The sequence below is a fragment of the Podarcis tiliguerta genome (assembly GCF_965153285.1).
Source record: "Podarcis tiliguerta genome assembly, chromosome: 11".
In the NCBI taxonomy this organism is placed as follows: Eukaryota; Metazoa; Chordata; class Lepidosauria; order Squamata; family Lacertidae; genus Podarcis; species Podarcis tiliguerta.
In genome coordinates, this window is record NC_139544.1 from 38298682 (window position 1) to 38318822 (window position 20141).

Here is a 20141-nt window from a genome sequence, read left to right on the forward strand (position 1 = left end):
GACATTTTTTCCTAGGAAATAAAGTCCCATTTTTTAAAATTCCGTCTCATCAAGGGTTGGATTGACAAGAGAGAGGACCCTTCCAATCAGGTATGGCCATGTGGGCTCTAAGGGGCAATATTTGACATTTGGGCCACTGGCAACTTCCAAGAACCCAGGAAGGTAGAAGTAAAAGTTGGGAAATGGAGAGATTTCCATTCTACTATTGACAGAACAGGCCCATCAGAGGTAAACAGCAATTTGTGGACATGGGTGGCACTTGATATACGACAAATAGATTGCTATGTAATAGGCCAGGCCATTGTGTCAGATACCAGTTTCTTTAAAAATCCAACTCTCTTGCTTTATTCCACGGTGGTCTCTTCTGATTTCTGGTGCACATCATTGTGGCACTTTTTCCATTGAAGTAATGGACGCATGTGTTCCAGGCACAGCTTGAAAAGGCACCCTAGCAGGAGAGATGCACTTAGCTACAACTGTCAGGGGCATGTTCAGCTTGATGGTGTGAGCCAGTTCATATGAGGACAACAGTTTATACAGTGGTGCCTCAGGTTAAGTACTTAATTCATTCCAGAGGTCAGTTCTTAACATGAAACTGTTCTTAACCTGAAGCACCACTTTAGCTAATGGGGCTTCTTGCTGCCACCGCACAATTTCTATTCTCATCCTGAAGCAAAGTTCTTAACCCGAGGTACTATTTCTGGGTTAGCGGAGTCTGTAACCTGAAGAATATGTAACCTGAAGCGTATGTAACCCAAGGTACCACTGTACTTGTATTCTGTGCCATGATTCCAGAGATGGATCCAGCATCCTTCACTATCACTGTAATTCTGCTACTTTGGTAAAACTTGGATTCAGAAACTATTGGAGCCAGGGGGTCAAAGAATTATGAATTTCCCCAACAGTTCCCCCAGTAACACATGGGAATGACATTTTCTATACCGGAAACGACAGCAACACAATATTAAGGTTGTCAAAATCCCTTAGCAGTAATCCTGCATACTTCAACTACGTGACATGCAGTAATTCCAACATTTAAGTAGGACAAGCAAAGTTTTCCAGTACAGCTTAGTTTTAAGCATATGTATTCAATTTAAGGCCCATCCCGTCTGAAAGACTTCAGGCAGATAATATTATTGTAAACATATACAATCTACCACTTCAGTGGAACAGATGAAGCTTTTACAGATATGAGAATTTGGCCATCGTACACATTATCATATTCCTGTTTAGTAAAAACAGCCAAAACAACCAAAACCTTGCAACAAAATCCTAAACATAATAAAATCCACTTGTTTCAACAGTCCTTAATCCCAAGATAGCATGCTTAGATTCGCAAGTTAAAACTCTGCAATATGCTCAGACCAGGGCTCTGGAGAATCTATTGGAACAGTTCTGCAGTTGTTTTTCCTAAAGACTCCAATGAAGTCTAAAAAAATTAATCTATTTTTAAAAAGTGTTTATTATTATCCAATAGTACAAAAGAGTACTTTTAAAAGATGGCAAAAGAATATAAAAAGGTATTCTAAAATAGCTTAGCTGATCTAAGCGGTCATTACACTTAATGAATATAGGTAAAGGTACCCCTGACCATTAGGTCCAGTCGTGACCAACTCTGGGGTTGCGGCGCTCATCTCGTTTTATTGGCCGAGGGAGCCGGCGTACAGCTTCCGGGTCATGTGGCCAGCATGACTAAGCCGCTTCTGGCAAACCAGAGCAGCACACGGAAATGCCGTTTACCTTCCCGCCGGAGCGGTACCTATTTATCTACTTGCACTCTGACGTGCTTTCGAACTGCTAGGTTGGCAGGAGCAGGGACCGAGCAATGGGAGCTCACCCCGTTGTGGGGATTCGAACTGCCGACCTTCTGATTGGCAAGTCCTAGGCTCTGTGGTTTAACCCACAGCGCCAACCGCGCTCCTTATAATGAATATAAAGTGTGATATATTATTATGTTGAGGAAAAATCTGTTACTTTGACTTGTAAAAATCTCAAGTTTAATGCTGTTTTCTTTAAACATATAGGCCCATATCCAATACTCTTGCACTAGTAGACAGGGGAGTGCTAATGTTGTGCAACAAAGGAATCCAACACTCCAGGTGCATTAGCAGAAACTCATTGCACAACAGACATGCAACCAATGGATTGTGCAACCAACTGTACAACCAAATAATCAACAACAATGCATTCTCTTGCACAACATTCTGCTGGCACATAACATTTCACCAAAGCAGCATGTATACTGCTGAGTGACTTTAACTTAGTCCTATAAACATACTTTTCTACATTTTAATATATGTTCTCTTGTACAAGCTAATCTCAAATGAAAACTGGGTGCATTTCACCCATTCATATTATATCCAATCTGTAGTATATATTTATTGCTTCTGAAGTTGCTGTATTCTTGCAGACAGGGGTGGAGTCAGAGAAGCAGCGAAAAGGATTCCGAACACAGTTTATTAAACTAGATTACGCTATACATTAAATAGATGGAGAGCATAAATTCCTTGAATATAGCAGAAGCATTATTATAAAGAAATCTGACTGTATTTCCTGCACACAATGTCCTCTGGCAATAAGATGCAGTAAAATATAATAAAAAATAATAGCAAGGATACAAAAATGTATGTGACAAAACTAGGAATTTATGTTTGAGAATTTCCTTTGCACTACTGGAAAGATTCAAAATGGGATGAAATGTCTTCAGAAAGTATGTGCGAGAAGGCAATAGTGCCAGGGCAGTGCAGGGTCAAATGCACCCAAAGCTTATTCCTTCATTTGAGCATTAATGCATATCCAGAGCTGAACATTTGCCCAAATGTGCCTCCTTTAACAGTTTCTCAGGTACAGTGGTACCTCTAGATACGAACGGGATCCTTTCTGGAGCCCCGTTTGCATCTAGAAGCAAACGTAACTAGCAACAGCACGTCTGCGCATGCACACGTCGCTTTTCTCCGCTTCTGCGCATGACGTCATTTCGAGCGTCTGCGCACACACAAGCGGCAAAACCCGGAAGTAACGCGCTCCATTACTTCTGGGTTGCTGCGGTGCGCAACTCGAACGCGCTCAACCCAAAGCGCATTCAACACAAGGTATGACTGTACATAGGAAGTATATACCTCTCCTACCTACTTGGAATGACAATAGCTGTCCAAAGCTCTGGATGGTGGCCTAAGCTGCTCTTGTGCCTTACAAACAGTGTGATATGCAGAAATTAGCAGGGGAAGCTTTTTACAGCACTGAGACAAAAATTATCACTTGGTCACATCTGTACATCAAGCTACTTTGGCTAGCTGAAAACATTTTAAGTAATGGATACATCCATTTACTTTTATTATTAAAACCTCTTTCGGTCAGTTATTAATTCATCAAAATCACATTAGTTTTCATTACTCCCATTTGTTTTTCCAGTGCTTACAATGCATAATGCACCTGTTCTTCATTGGCCTGACTAACATGTTTCCCACAAAAATGGCATTACTTTTTAAGGCATTTTACAATCTACCATGGATCACCATCCACCCAATTTCATACATATAGTACAAAGGGCTCCCATTTTATAGAATGTGAAGGGACACAGTCACACAGACTAGATGCTTTGATGAATAAAGAATATGTCAAGCACATTGTCTGATCTCACTGATATACGTCTCTAAACTACCAATAGGTACCCAAGAACAAGGGAACAGACAAGGTAGGAAAACAGTGTGGAATACACGGACAATGCATAAAGGAATGGTAAGAGATGACTGTATGGCAAATGATTTTCACTAGACAAGGAACAGAGCAATCTGAAAATGATCAGTGTTTAAGGACAAAGAATTCACAGGCAAACAAAGGCTTCATCTCCATCTTTTATATGCTTCCACAAATCCCTCTCCTTGTCACTGTGACTGGAGGGTTCAGTCTGGCAAAAAGACTGAACATCAGAATGTGGAAGACTTTTGTTAAAATGCGCTTTGAGTTGAAGATTGGATTTTCACATGGTCGTTTTCCCTCATTTTCTCCCCATCTCCCAGTATTCTTCACCTGACATATTCAGATTGATAGAGGAAAACAAACCGCTCAAAATGAGCAGCAAATGAATATACGGAATTTGGAATTCATTTGTCTTTCCTCATCTCCAAAAGGGATACTGTAGAATTGGAAAAAGTTCAGGAAAGGGCAGCCAAAATGATCAAGGACATGCAGTGACTTGCCTATGTAGAAAGGCTACAGAATTTGCGGACTTTTTTAGTTTAGCTAAAAGGCAAGCATGTAATGATGTGATAGAAGTTTATGAAATTATGCATGGCAAGGAGAAAGAAGATGGAGAAAGGTTTCTCCCTCTCTTTTGTAACATTAGAACTCATGGGCAGACAATGAAGCTGAATGTTGGAAGATTCAGGACAGACAGTGCTTCTTCACAAAGAATGGTTTAAGTATGGAATTCACTTCCATTGGAAGCAGCGATCCATGGGATTGGACAAATTCATGGAGGAGAGGACTATTGAGGGCTCCCAGTAATGATGGCTATGCTCTGCATCCTGTTGCTTCTGAATGCCAGTTGTTGGAAACCACAGGAGAAGAGTAATCTTTTGTTCGAATCCTACTTCCAGGTTTCCCACAGGCATCTCGTTAGTCACTGTGATAACAGGATGCTGGACTAGGTGGGCCATTGGCCTGATCCACTACTAGGCTGTTCTATATTGCACCTCTGGCATTTGTTTTTTCACGAATGAAATATGTTGTCCTCATTTCTTTCAATACTTCATCCGTTACCAAAGGAACACAAACCCTACAAGACGAAAAACCACTATGACTGCCTCGAAACCTAGAAAGGAAACCAGGCATCCAATTTCTAATTCTTTTTCTAGGGAAAATTCCTGAGTTCAAAGGAAGTATGCATGCTTGGTGGCAGAGGAAGCATGCCTTACATGCAAAAGGTCCTGGATTCAATCTCTGGCATTTATCTCCAGGTAGGGTAAGAATGCTCCCTGCTGAAACCTTGGATAGGCAGCCACTGTAGAAAACACCAAGGAAGATGGACTGTGGTTTGATTCAGTACAAGACAGCTTCCTATGTTCCTATCTGAAAGACAGAGTGCAAATGGTGTTGCTGTTTTATGATGAGAATATCTTCTGGGACAGTCACGTTAATTCAGTCACTTCAGGATCAGCTAGTGCAGTGTGGCACATTAAACAAAAGCAAGGGGCAGAGGAAGCTCAACACAGTGACTCTTCCTTTTTGTTCCTTCTGTGTAACTCCCAATGATGGACAGGCACATCTCATCCACAGCAAAACGAATGTGCGCAGTAAGGGCATCCAGCTCATGCTTCTAACCAGAATGTATTTCCGCCACTATTCTGACACTGCACAAGAACTGCAAAAAGAAATCCAAGACACGTAAACCTCCCTGCTTGTACATAATGCATGAAGCTGACCTTGGTTGTCTCCAGCTTCTGGTGTCTTAACAGACACTGCTGCAAGATTGCGAGTGTGTGGAATGCACCTGTGTTTGCAAGAGAAGAAGGGAGGGACTAAACTGGACTGGGATCCACTGGGTATTGAACTGGCTTCACTGCTGCCATATGACAGCAAGGGGCCTGAACACTAGGCCAGCTCCAGGCTGGTATAGCAGGGTTTTGCCTCCTGCTCGTTTTCCACCCCAGCTGGAATGAGAAGCAGGGCTGCAGATGTGCTAGTTGCTACACCTCTCTGTCATGCTTCCCTGCTGCTCAGCCAGGGCTACAATTGCTTTGCCCAAGGCACTGGGTGACACATACAGCAAACTGATGAGAACTATACAGAAATGGCAATTACCGCCATAGAAATAAATAATAAAAACCAGCACTGTGGTCAAACTACACAGGAAGACTCTACTTATTCTAATAATTATTGTGGTTGGGGTTTTTCTCCTTTCTTTAAGGTGAGCTTAAGCATTTCAGAAAAAGGACTTCCCATTGAATATACTTTTATGCGTTTGTGGGTGCAAAACACCCTAAATTCCAGATCAAGCTCAAGCTAGTGTTAGAATTTAATTAAGGCTCGTTTGTCAGACTCCCACGTGTTAGAATCGATTTGTGCACATTAAGTTGTATGTCAGACACCTCTTTAATTCTAGGGAATCAACAAGTTTGAAAAGCTAATTAGGTCAGGCTAATTTCTTTTTGAGGTAATAGCCTGTGTGAATGGGCCATTAAGAGTACACAGGGTCAAAGGACTGTGTGAGATGCAAATGAATGGGCCCTCCCTCTCTCAACAGATAAAACCCAGAAGCTTAGAGTAGGGTGTTAAGAGCAATGCAACAGAGATAGAAAGAGGGCTAGAGAGAGTTAGAGAGCAATGTTTAAGAGTGATGGTTGGGGTCTGCTTAAGTCCATGGCTGCTATGTCTATGGGAGAAGCCAGAACCACTTGAAGTGTGAATGCTGTGAACTCCTCCATCATAGGCTCAGATTGTATATACAGTGGTACCTCGGGTTACAGACACTTCAGGTTACAGACGCTTCAGGTTACAGACTCCGCTAACCCAGAAATAAGAACTTTGCTTCAGGATGAGAACAGAAATTGCGCTGTGGCAGCACAGCAGCAGTGGGAAGCCCCATTAGCTAAAGTGGTACTTCAGGTTAAGAACGGACCTCCAGAACGAATTAAGTTCTTAACCCAAGGTTCCACTGTATGTGAATATAAACCATATATCATAGAGACACCACAGTCTCTGCTGTGCCTCATGTTCCAAAAGGAAACACGGACCCTGGTAAAGCGCACCTGGAATCTCACACTGCTCAGACATTGGTGTGGCATGTAACAATACAATAATCCAAAGTGCAACGGGTGGATCATCAGTCACGGATTAGGTAGTTTCAAGCCCCTCTCACTACCAGGAGCATGATGCCCATATGATCCAATGGGATGCACTCAGTTGAGCTGCCAAAACACACATCCCAGACCCACTGTGTGCAAGCGGAAGCATTCTCCTTTTGGTCACAGTGTGGAGCCTGGCCAATGCGGCACACTTTATAATTTATCCATAAATTATAACATTCAAAAGTGCCTTGTCAAAGTTCTGAGCACAATCACGAGTACCCATGCAGCTCTTAAACGTATGAGTGATGACTCAAAATACATTTTCTTGCCTGAAACAAGTTATGGATATCTAATTACTACACCTAGCAGTTTGAAAGCACGTAAAAGTGCAAGTAGATAAATAGGTACTGCTCCGGCAGGAAGGTAAACGGCGTTTCCGTGCGCTGCTCTGGTTTGCCAGAAGCGGCTTAGTCATGCTGGCCACATTACCCAGAAGCTGTCTGCGGACAAACACCGGCTCTCTCGGCCAGTAAAGTGAGATGAGCGCCGCAACCCCAGAGTCGTCCACGACTGGACCTAACAGTCAGGGGTCCCTTTACCTTTACGTCCTACTTAACTCACTTCCTTCTGAGTAAACATGCTTAGGGCTGGAACTGCAAGTCCTGTTAAAACCAAAGGAGCTTAAGCACACATATATGAAAGGAACCCAAGCAAAGCGGCAAAAGACACTCCACTTGCAGAAGGTCATAAATTCTATCCCTGGTGTCTCCAGTTAAGATTTCTTTCTGGAAAAGAGCTCTGCTGGAGCCCCTAGAGGGCCACTGGCAGAGTAGATAACGCCAATCTAGATGGATAAATAGTCTGAAGGCAGTATAAGGCCGTTTCCGATGTTCCTATATTACACGTACAATGGGCTATTCTCAGTGTTTACTCATGATTTCTGTGGCTTTGCTTTTCCTTTGCCACAAAATGCCTGGCCTTTTTTTTTTTTAATCTACGTTTTTGAAGGAAGGGTGGTTGTTGTTTTTTTGCATCTTTTTATTGCTGCTTACTGAATTGACTGCAAATGCCTCCAGTGAATGCTCACCGAAGCAAATGGAATTGTTGCCTGTGTGTGATGATAATAATGTCTTTTTGATGATAACAGTGTATGCTTCTGCCTCCTTGGTGCTAAAACTATGAAAACTTCATCCAAACATTATGGCTATGAAGAAACATAGCATGACAGGGGTGCTCAAAATTACTCAGGCAACCTAGCGACAGGAAGAAGTTGCAAAATTTGCTTTGTTCTACCCGCAAAGTAATATAGGAAACTTTGAGAATCGGGAGATGGGGGGACATGGCAAGAACTGAGCAGGAGCTAAAGCTGCCATGGTTGGTCCATTTGTAGCACTATCCAGAGTACTGGACAATGCAACTACATTGAATAGGCTGGTCAGTTTGCTTTGGGTCACTCCTTCAGGGCATGTGTCTGTAATGAGAGCATGAATGCAGCTAATGAGTATCCAAGGTAATAATGGGAAAGAGTGCTTCTCAGTATATTCAGAGTGCTTGCTCCCAGGCACCTGAGATTGCAGGGCAAGGCTTCTAGGACAGATAACATGTTTTGTAGACGGTTGCAAGTTCTGACACTTCCCCACGTTACAAATTCATTCCTTTTTCTGAATGTTCCCACAGTCTGGGAAAATACTGGTTTTCTGAATAGCATTTTCTGAATTTCTTTTTATAGTTGAGAGAAACAGCAGACATGAAAAGATTAATTCAAGAAGAGAAAAATTGCAATTAATTTTCCTAACAGCTAATATATCTAGATATTAAATCAGGCTTCCTCAACCTGGTACCTTCCATATGTTTTTGACGGCAACTCCCACCAATCCCAGTCAGCCTGGCCAATGGCCAGTGATGATGGGAGTTGCACTTTGGAGGGCGCCAGGTTGGGCAAGTCTGTATTAAAGACATCTGGAAGCTATTTTCCTATATGAGTTATTATATAAACTACTGCAATTGCCCATTGCTTATGCCTAATTAGCTCCAGATTCTTCTTAAAGTCTAATTTGCAGTTGCTACAGTAATGTTAACCAGTGTGGCTAACAGTTCTAAAGGGGGTTCTTCCCCTCATCTATCCAATGGTCCCTGATACATTAAAGAGCTAATCCAAACACCAAATTAGTGCAGAAGAAATTTGCCCATGGTCTTATTTGAGAAAATATACAAGCACAATAAAATTAATACAAATCATGCTTCTCCGAATGGTTGTGGTAGATCTTTCAATTTAGTTCACAGTGGTTTGCTTTTCACCTAATCTTCTTTCCCCAGTCATAGTTGATGTTAAGAACTAGTGTACATGATATATGAATGGCAACTACCATGCATTTCCTGTAACTGTCACAATAATAAAATAGTGGAACAATGGGACCTGCAAATATTTCGCTTCTAGCCATTTTGTGGGCATTTGGCACTGTAAATTAGAAACTTTGTGCTCTCATTCCAAAATATATCACAGCAGTTGCACTGATTCCTCTTTACTTCTGGAATGTGACAAGATGGGGTATGTTCAGCCTCCTTCATGCCAAGCTAAGGCACGTAGAACAATTTAGTTATTAGTACCGGTGCAAATTGGGATATTTCAAAATGTTTATCAGAAAGACCCTAATGGGCATCAAACTCTATGTATCTAGTGTACAAACTGAGTATTCACTACTTACCTGGCATAAGCTTTCAAAAGGATAGATTTTTAGCCTCCTTTTTGCAGGTGCAATTAGTACCTGTAAGTTTTGATACATAAAAACGAACAGGCAAGGTAAATGAAATGTGTTCCAAATTCTGCTTGCACCTCAGATATAAAAGGTGGGCATGTAAACAAAAGCGAAGATTTTACAGATGCAAACTGTACCTGCAAGAGGGAAATGGCGTTTTCAACAGGGTATTGCTTATTGAATTTCTTTGGTATAAGTTGCTGTCTCAGCTGCAATTACCTTTCTTTCTTTCGTTCTTTGTAAAGACACACAAAAGTCCAGCTACCCGGCAGCAAATTACATTAGCTGAGATGCCATTGTCTGGTTAGCAAAGGCTTATGAGACATGCATAGCTGTGGTCTAGTAACTTTCTTCTATGGCTTCATATTTACAAAATCTGATCTGGAATGGCTAAAATGTGGCCACCAAGCTGTTGCTGGACTCCCAGCCTGCATCAGCCTCAATCAGCAGGGCCAATGGTCAGGACTAAAGGGAGTTGCAGAGTCTTCCTACAGGTTAGCTACCACTGATCTAGCACTACTCTTTGCAGCATGTTTCTTTGCATTCATCAATTCACAGTTTAAGAGTCTCAGTGAATTAGCATTTCCACCTACTAGTTACATGATAGAGATGATAGATAGATAGACAGACAGACATGCATTTTAAACCAGGATAGTCCCACACCAGGCTATCCCCCACTCAGTCCTGGGAACCACACTTTGTTGAACTACTTATAATTCTGTTACAGATTTTTCAGTATCTCCTCAAAAAACACAACATCTAGAGTTTCTACGGGAGAAGGAGTATGTTAAAAGTAGGTTAAACCCTGGCTACATTCTTTGCCACCCTCTTGTTTGGAGCCGTTTTGGACGTATGAGGAGACCAGTCATAATCAAGGCATAAAAAATCACTGTAACACTCTTAAACAGGGCTGTAGTCCTTTACCACTGTAGAGACTACACATTCATCTGGTCCCAAGGGGAAACTAAGGCCAAGCTGTAGATAAGCTGAGTGTGTGCAGTGAGTCAAAAGAGGAATTCAGAAGTATTCTGTGCCACCTAAATGCACCACAGCCCTCGATCATCTCTGCTGAGACTTGCACAGGATTATCAGCCATCCAGAAGCTTCTACATGTATAGAACGGGAAGAAATGGAAGAAGCCTCCTACCCAGAGATTGCTGATAGCTTTTGGTGGGCCTGATAGGCGATCTCACATCCTTTGGTTCGGTTTTTTTGCATTTCGGCACGCAGAGATGGACAACTGACCGAGACGTCCCCAATGGAAATGACCAGTTCACGGTACAGAGCCACCTGGGTGTTGAAATCCTGGACAAGCTGAAAAATAAGAATATAAATTATATGCCTATATATTAATGCAAGGTGCTTCAGAGATAAGGACTTTGTGTGTGTGTGTGTGTCTTCCCCAGCAAGAGCCTGCACTCTTGGATACTAAACAGGACCAGGCTCAGCCTCAATGATGTCATAAACAGCTAAGGATATTGTGGGATCTGCCCTCTGTAGACTCAAGAGTATACATTTTCAGTAGGAAAAAAAATATCCTGCAAGCTCTAAATATTTGAAAGTGTTTTTTAAATCTTGTAGCAAGCATAAATAACAGCTTCTCTTCTCTCAGAACCGAGGGATTATTTTATCATGAAAGAAGATAATGTTGCCAGAAATAGTTGCCTCCTTTCCCCCCACTGATTTGCAATTTACTGCCCATCTAGGGAGTGGAATGTGCCATTCATTTCTGTACTGGAGATTGCTAACTTATTGTTAAATTATTTTCCTTCTGGCTCCAACGCAGTTTTCACTAGACTCAAGAATCTGAACTTGCTGACTAATAAGAGCTATTAGAAAAGGCCCTCGCCGTTTAGTATTCCTGCAAGCTCTTTGGACTGTGCAAAACAAACAAGATGGAAAAACAGATCCCTCCCCCACCTGAAATACTTCAAACCAGCATTCAACTAGCAAATTCATCTTTACGCTTCTGGAAAATCATTACAAGCTGAGCACTACCAAGACTATTATTTTGTTCAAGTGCTAATTTACTTTTGATTAACCTTCATTTTATTTTGTGGTCATAAAATGCATTTGTTTATGATGTGAAACAAGGGAAGGCTTGAACAGATTTCTCCAAAATGTCTCCTTGCGAGAGAAATAACAATATTGATCCTCCCAGGTTTGCCCAGCTTTTAACCTTAATTCTCAAACTTACCATAAAACAGGGGGAAACGGCATCCCGACCAAATGCATGATGGTAACATGGATCCTAATTTCATCAAAAACCTAGATCTCAAAGCCAAATGTTGGGCCATAATCTCAAATTGCATTATCAAAACAGTTTTGCTCCTACTGCACAAATCATTGCTGCTATTAGCACATAACTAAAAGACAGCTCATATTATCTAGTAGTAATTTTGGCTTTTTACATTTTTTTTTACAAGGAATTACTATAAAGAGGGATAATCCACCCAGTATGTTCAGGCTCCAAGGTATTATTGTGCAGAAGCGTTGTGGAGTGAAAATTAATCTTCCATGTCTTTTCTTTTCAGCCTAAAAATCCACTGGACTGTCAAAAATATGTATTTGACAGATCGCCCAAGCTAGGCTTCAGCAATGCTATCCTCTAAAGCTCTTCTGTGAAGCTTCCAGGGCCTTGGTAAAGTCCTGTGAATTCCAGCTTTTATTTTTAATAAAGTTTAAGTTACCAGCCCTCATTGTTGCATAAATAAGTTTGCAAAGTGCAAGGATTAAGAAATCTGCTAGACTGAAACAAGGATGCTGCTAAAAGTAGGTTCAAATTAATTTCTTTTCAGAGCTCAATCCATAAACTGAAAAGTCAATGATCAATTCAAGTTTTTCACGATGGAGTATATAAAAAAAAATTAAGAATACGATCGCGAAACAATCTGGGAGTAAGCCCTACTGAATTTAATGGCACTTACTCTTAGTAAACATGCAAAGGATTAGGGTAAGAATGCTTCAATGTAAATTCAACTGTCCCACCAACTGGCACTAGGATAGATCTTGAAAAGTGTATGCAAATTGTACTAATTACATGTATCTCATCTATCTACATTAGCTTAAATTAGGCCTCTTAGACCTTTGCGCTGAACAGAGGTGCTCATAATAATAACAACTACAGGCCCAGTAAATATCTGAATTGGACACTTTCAACAGAGCTACCAGGAATTTGCATTAAGTACTCTAAACAGAAGACAGATGTGCTTCCTACTTGGCTACATAACGTATCTGGTACCAACACAGTCCACATCCGACACAAAAGAGGTCTACTAATGGGTCCAGGCTATTTGGGCCACCTGTCAAGGTAAGAGCTCCCAAATTCCCCTTGCTCATCTGCGAAAAAGCAAGCCTTGTCTAACTCTATTTCAACTTCCATGACTTGTTACAAGTTCAAGGTTTAAGAGAAACTAAAGTCTTACAGTGCAACCCTACACATTTACTCAAAAGTAAGTCCTGCTGTTTTCAACAGAACTTATTGCCAGGAAACGTGTATACAGGATTACAGCCTTACAACCACTTGTGAAAGGCTTCATTTCTAGTTGATGCCAGTGTCTGTTTTGACACACTTTGTTGAAAATTATTCTCCTTACATGCAGTAAAAGAGGGAAAAAGAAGACCCACCCAAAGTGGCATAGTACAAGACAGCTATATAAAAGGGGGCAGTTAAAAACCTAGGGCATCCCCCCTCACCAGTAACATAAGGTCTAGTACAGTATGCTTTTGGCTCCCTCTTCTTACTCTGCCTAGCACTGAGGTTTAGGCTGTGCTTACACAAAACACTTTCCTTTAAAAATAACAGCAGCAGCTTTGCCCTACCCAGTCGAGGGGGGAAATTCTGATCTGCTCAAAAGGAAACTAGTTTATGAGATTGCAGTAGTCAGTAGCTGTTTATCCAGTTGCGGGGAGTTTTCAGAGCAGTTCATCAGCACTGAGATTTGGCCAGATTCACTTCGGGCTGGTCTTGGGAGGCTTGCAAACAGAATCCAGCAGACCTCTCGATATTTGTGTCAGATCTGTTAGCCCAGTTGCGGCGGGATACAAGGAAGCATATTCTTCCCCCCGCTGCACACACGAATACACGCTTCCTGTGTAGCTCCTACAACACGCAGCTAGCTCCTGGGCTGGGATTTTGCCTGCGCTTGAGTTACAGGTGCTTAGTCCGGTTTTTTTGCAGCCTCGGGTGCACTGAATGCACGGAGTCCACAATATCCCCTCCACATCACAGGAGATTGTTTCTTCGACGATCCAAACCTGGCTCCTAACCCCATTCTCCCTCCTCCTCCCCTTCCCGCCAGACATCAACAGAAACGTTTGCCCGAGCGCCAGCAAGATCCCAGTACACCTCCCCGCTTTCTCCATGTCGTCTGTACGTCGCCTGTCTTTTAAGCCGCGACGACTTCACCGGGGTGGGGGGAGAGAGAAAAAAGGGTGTCAACTCCAATACGTACTGCAGTTTTTACAAATAGTGCAACTGCACGTGATCAGAATAGACAAGGCGAAAAAGGGAAAAAAAGTGGGGGGGGGGGAGAGGAGTGGTCCCTACCACGAACAAGCCAAATGCATTCAAAAAGAAACGGGGGGGGGGGGGGAGCCGTTGCGTTTTACCCACCATCTTGCAGTCATCCAGGGCTAGTCTCTGGGTCTTGGGGGCGCCCTCCGAGGCGCTGCCTCTGCGCTCACCGTCCCTGCTGTGCAGCGGCGTTTTGCTGATCTGGAAGATCGAGCCCGCGGACCTGGGGCGCTTTTTGCGCCCATTCGGTGCAGAACTCATTCATACACATCCACTAAGCTGCTGCTGCTACGCGGATCCCAGCCGGGGCGGGCACAGGCTTTCCAGCACGCCGGCCCCCAAGCGCCGCTGGCGGCGGCGGCGGCGGCGCGTCGTCGACGATGAGCCCGACGAGGGACCCAGAACCTCTGGGGCTCTTCTGGTTCGCCCTCGGCCGCCGCTTCACAGGCGCGAGGGCTGCTGCGGGTCCTGGGCGCCTTCCGCTTGCAGGGGAGCAGCCGGGTACGCGGTCGCCGCGCCTCGTTGCAGCATCGCTCTCCTCCGGCTACAGCAGCGAGGTCAGCGCGGGGGATGCTAAGCAACTTCTTCCCTTCGGCAGCAGCATTTCAATCCCTGGAGCAATCGCGGAGCCTGCTTGCCTCCTTCCTGGTCTCCTGCGCCGCCGCCTCCTCCTCTTCCCCGCCGCGATTTCCAGGCAGAGTAAGAAATCCGAGGGCGCTTCTTTGCGCAAGCGGCGCTTCCATTCAGAAGCGCAGCAGCCTCTCTCCCGTCTCGTCCCTAAGCCCTGCGCCGCTGCCCGCGAGCCGCTTCTTTGTGTCCTCCGCGCCCAGCTTCTGGCTCGCCGACTCCCTCCCTCCGCGCCGCAACAGCCGCGCCAGAGCAGAGACGGAGCGGGTGCATGTGTGCGTGTGTATAGGAGCCGGAGTTGGGCGCGCGCAGGCGCACGCCGAGAGGTGGGCCGCTTCGTTTTCCCTTGGCTCGAATTGCTCGGCTCTAATCGCTCGCCTTAAGCCCGTCTCCGGAAGAAGGCTCCCTTGGCCAACGATCCCCAGGGCGAAACCCTGCGGGAGGGTTTGCAGAGAAAGAGGATTGGGCTGGCTCTCCAGATTATTTTGTGCCTGATTTGGCGCTACTCAAACGCAGGCGGAACTCGCCCCCCCCCCGTCCCCAGCGCCATCCCCCAACGGTCCTTCGTAACCCTGGGAATCAAAACAGGAAAAGGTTTGAAAATGGGCCCTTGGAAATTTGGTATCAGTTTTGGGACTGCGTTGCATGACAGGACATCACAACAAGCCACTTCTGGCTGTACGCAAGGCGCTGTGACCCATTATTTCACATTCTCTCTCTCCCCCCCCTCCCCCTCCGCTCCTCCATTCTGCCTGCTATCGCAAAGATGTAGATTTAGGTCAACCTGTGTGCCATCTGGATCATGGGGTGCCACGGGCAAAAGGACAGGTGCTTTGCAGAAAGACGTGTTGACCGCAGATTGGTCAAGATTACTCATGCAAAGGAGTTGGCCCCACTCACTCCAAGGAATGCATGCAGGAACCAGACCCATTCATGCTGGATCTGAAACCAGCCATAATACAAAGTATGAATAGCATTTTTGGGCAGGGCGAGTTACTGGTTGGGGTAGCCTTACACACATGGGTGTTGCAGCAGGTGAAAATTTTAAATTATGCCCCTTTTCGTTTCACTGCGTACACATACCTTCTCTGTAGCCCCTTGCAAATACAATAGAATTTTTGTTCTGTAATGCACCACTTATCACCTGGGAAATGCTGACTTTTAAAAAATGTTTTCAAAAATCTTTCGAAAAATGGAGACTTGCCCTTAAAGGCTACCTGTGACACATCTGCCTAACATGCCTAAAAATATTACACTGGAATTCAGAGTCACTCAATGAAACTGGCTGAATAGGTTCAGGAAGGTTGTGTTGTGTTCAGCACTTAATTCAATGTACTGAACTCACAACCACAAATTTGGTTTTACTATCACTAGATGATCTTTTTTTAAAAAGAGAAATTCATGGGGAATAATTACAACAATTAGCTATCCCAGCTTCCATGAGCACAGGAAGGTACAGCCAACAAATGATGTGTTTCGCTGTCACACCCCGCTTGTGAGCACCTCCTTGCATCTGGCTGGCTATTGCTAGAAGGAAAATGGTGGACCTGGTTTGATCCAGAAAGTCGGTACTTAGGCTTCTTTGACTAATATCCATACAACATAGACTATGGTTGTTATTTGAATCAATTTGTGTTTGAGACTTATCCAGCCTGGGTACTTTTGAAGATGGGCAGGATATAACAGTTATAAAACATAAAACAGTTAAACATTAAAACAAAATAAACCATTCAGTATAGTTAAATAAAACTTCAACCATCTGTCAGTATATTACTCCGCAGGCCAGTTCCTTAGTGTTTGAAAGGCCTGAGGAAAACTGCTAGTCTTTAGCTGGCACTGAAAAATCGGCAACAGCTGATTCTTTGGGGGAAGTGTACTCCATAACCCGGGTGCTATTATTGAGAAGGCTTTCTGATGAGTCACTAAGCATTGGAACCCAACAGATCTCAGAGGAAGAGGTGTTCTTTCATGTAATTAGGCTTTAAGCTGTGTATTAGTATTATTTTTATTAATTTCACTTCTATACTGCTTTATATTTTTAAGAAGCCATCTCAAAGCAGGTTACAATATATTAAAATATCTGCTGTTGTTGCTGCCAATCCTGACAGTGGTGTTTCATGGCAGGCAGCAGCTACAAAAGCTCAGACTCAGTGTCCTGGGTCTACACTAAGAGACAGCCAGCCAGGGCCGCAGCTTCCCAGGCCAGGTGGGAAAAGGTCTGCAAAGCAGAGAACAGGTTGCAGGTCTTACAGAACTCACAGCCAAGTTGAATTGGTCTTAGTAGCAAATAAGCAGCCAGTGGTGTCTGTTTAAGCATTGGTGTCATATGGTTTTGTACCATTAGGCCCATCAAAACTCTGGCAACTGCATTTTGCAGTAGCTGCATTTTCCAAACCGCCTTCAAAGGCAGTCCCACATACTTTCCTTGAAACATGACTTGGGGAGCAGTCAGTTCTTTAGGGCCGGCAGCGGAACAGAGGTGCTCTCACCCATAAGGAAATTGCAACTGAACCTCACATCTGAAACGTGTTAATGTGTAGCGCATATGAATTGCCGCCTTTTCTAAATTGAAAAGGTTTTGTAAGAAAGGCATCTACATGTATTGCATTGATTGGTTGTGAGTCAAGAACCCGCCACACGCTTAGAGATAAATAAGACACAAGGACACATGTATTTTAGGTTAATGGGCTAAAGAAGGCCACAACTTTATTGGTTACAGCATGTGAGTGGTATTGGCTTAGGCATTGGATCAAACAATCTATACATGACTCCACCCCGCTCAGCGGGGAGTCATTCGAGGGTTAACAACCAGGGGATGGAGCTTGTTGATGCAAATACAACTGGAAGCTTCCCCTGATGTCACTGGGGGGGGGGGGCGTGGGGCACTGCCGCGGCTGCTTAAATGTGGCTATTGGCTGGCTGAAGGGCGTGGCGCGGCAGCCGGATAACTAATGCAGGGGGCCAAATACGCCCCCCTGCCAATGCGGGAACTGGCTCCCGCTCACAACTCCTCTAGTAGGAGGAGAGGCTTTCCCAGCAAGAAGCTAGGCCTTGGGAGCACCAACAGGAATAATCCTGTGACTGGAAAATCTTTATAATCTGAATTCCTACCCTTTCCTGATGCCAGGGGCAAAACTAGGCTTTCTTTCAACCAGATCAAAGATGCAGTTTGGCACCTCCCCACACACATTTGTGTACACACACACACACATAGGCTGGCACCCCTCTGGAGGCCCTACATGGGCTAAAAAAACCCAGCTCCCCCCCCCCCTGCATAGCTATGGCTCTGCCCAATGCATACCTGTTGGGCAGAATAGGTTCTGATATGCACCGCAGTATACCTTAATCCTTCATCTCTACTACAAATGAATGAAGATGGTGTTCTGTTCTATATGGCAGAATCCTTTCACACCACTCAAAATGAGGCAATGAACCCAAATTGGCATGCTGTGCTAACCACGGCATAGAAGGGACCATATTTTGGAAGGCAAAGGAGCCGTAATTAATGCAGAAAGGTGAGCTGATTGATGATAAGGATTTAACAATGTCAGTGCTATAGCTTATGTTTCATTGCAAGAAAGGCTGCAAGTTAGTGTTGGAGGAGATGTTTTGCATGCATAAGTTTCCAAGTTCAATCTAGGTTGAGGTAGGGCAGGAAAAGATCCCTAGGAAGCCACTGCCAGTCAGTATAAGTAGTTGCTGAGGCAGGTGGGCCAATGGTCTAACGCTGTACAAGGGAGCTTCCTGTATTCTTGCAGGGCTGCCTTGTTGTCATGCGTATTACGGATTGCAGCAATAACAGCAATCATTGTGTTCATTGGAATAAATAACTCTAATGGTGTTCAAGTATACTTGTGTTATGTGGTTACACAGATGGAGACAAACATGATCCTTGGCCAGTTCACTGAGGGAAGCGGCTTTGCCTGGCTTGGACTCATATTTTTAGAAAACAATTTCCAGAATCAAATGCTGTGTACAGAGAACATTCTGCTACCAGCACTTGAAGGGTACACTTGTTTTTGCACCGCAGACAATCCTAAATGGCAATCAAGATGCCAAACATTTAAAAGTATATAGAACCACCCAGGCTAGCATTTTGAAAATCCCAGATGGCAATGGCAAATAAATGGCAATCAAGATGCCAAACATTTAAAAGTATATAAAACCACCCAGGTTAGCATTTTGAAAATCCCAGAAGTAAAGTGGTCTGTTTTTCTCTCCCTTACTTGATTTCTTACCCCTTAACAGTTTTATAAGCTGAACAGTTAAACTTTTGTTGCCGGCATAGAAGTGATGTGATAGGGAAAGCTTCACCTACTGAATTTCTTCCTGTCTGTTAAAGGCATGGAAGCCCAGCTTGAAAACCCTTGAAGCAAGTCGAACAGTGATATTCTGGAATATTGTGTCCCATTCTAGGTACTACGTTTTAAGAATGACATTGTAGAAGAGGGAGACAAGGATAGGAAGAGGCCCAGAAAAAGTCATAGGAGGAATGATTGAAAGAGCTGGAGAACATTAAGGAAGAGACAAGAGACAAGACAGCCATTTCATTTTTGAGGATGTGGGTGGGCAGAGAAGGAAGCAAGATGGTTAAGGGTAGCATAATATTTCCCCCCAGACCCAGAATTTACACAGCAAATAAATGACAACAGGTGGAGCTTTTGAGAACTGTCTTGTGCTAGCCTCACCCAATACACCCTCTTCATATATTGCCCTTCTTGCTGTTCCCGTACCTGAAAGCAATTGTGCAGCTACTGCCAGATTTATTTACTGTATTATTACATTCATATCCTACCTCCCCCCCCCCTCCAAGGAGCTCAAGGTGACACACACACTTTTCCCCTTCTCCATTTTATCCCTTCAACTACCCTGTGAAGTAGGTTAGGCAGAGAGATAGTGACTGGTCCAAGGTGGGCTTCATGACTGAGCGGGGCAACTCTGGTCTCCCAGGTCCTAGTCCAGGGCTCCTGAAGTCATGCAACCAGCATGGTATAGTAGTTATAGGAGCTTCATGCCACCACCTTGCAGGAAGTGCTGAGCAATCTTCAAATTGCTGAAGAGCTTTCATGCCAAAGATGGAACAGACTTGTTCTCTGTTACTGCAGAGGACAGCATGAAAACCAGTGGGTGGAAATTGCAAGGAAGTGAATTTCTACTCAGTGTTAGGAGAAACTCACTAATAGTAAGAGCTGCTCAACAGTGGAACAGTTTGCTTAGGTGCAGGGCTCCCCTTTGCTGGAGGTATAAGCAGCAGCCATCTGTCAGAGAAGCTGCACTTTCACCCTGCACTGCAGATATTTCATTGATCAGATGGTTAGTCTAGACTACCTCTGAGGCCCTTTCCAGCTAAGTGGTTCTTTATTAAGATTTCCATGCTGGCTTTCTCTGTTATTTCGATCATGGTCTATTTACATCAGCAGTGGAGTTCTACTCATATAGACTTAGAGTCTGTTA

At 43.9% G+C, this 20141-nt stretch overlaps 1 protein-coding gene across 2 annotated transcripts in view; it reads right to left on the minus strand.

Moving 5' to 3' along the window:
- RGS7BP (regulator of G protein signaling 7 binding protein) overlaps positions 1-15200 on the minus strand; it is a 51231-nt gene extending 36031 nt beyond the window's left edge. The window contains exons 1-2 of one of the 2 annotated variants that reach the window (XM_083404363.1): positions 14160-15200; positions 10692-10858 (exon numbers count right to left, since the gene is read on the minus strand). In XM_083404363.1, the coding sequence (XP_083260489.1) occupies positions 10692-10858; positions 14160-14321 (329 nt within the window). In that variant the 5' untranslated portion in view covers positions 14322-15200. Of the gene's footprint in view, positions 1-9493; positions 9555-10691; positions 10859-14159 lie in introns of those variants that run through there. The other variant, XM_083404364.1, reaches the window with a different exon arrangement.
- Positions 15201-20141: the final 4941 nt, after the last annotated feature.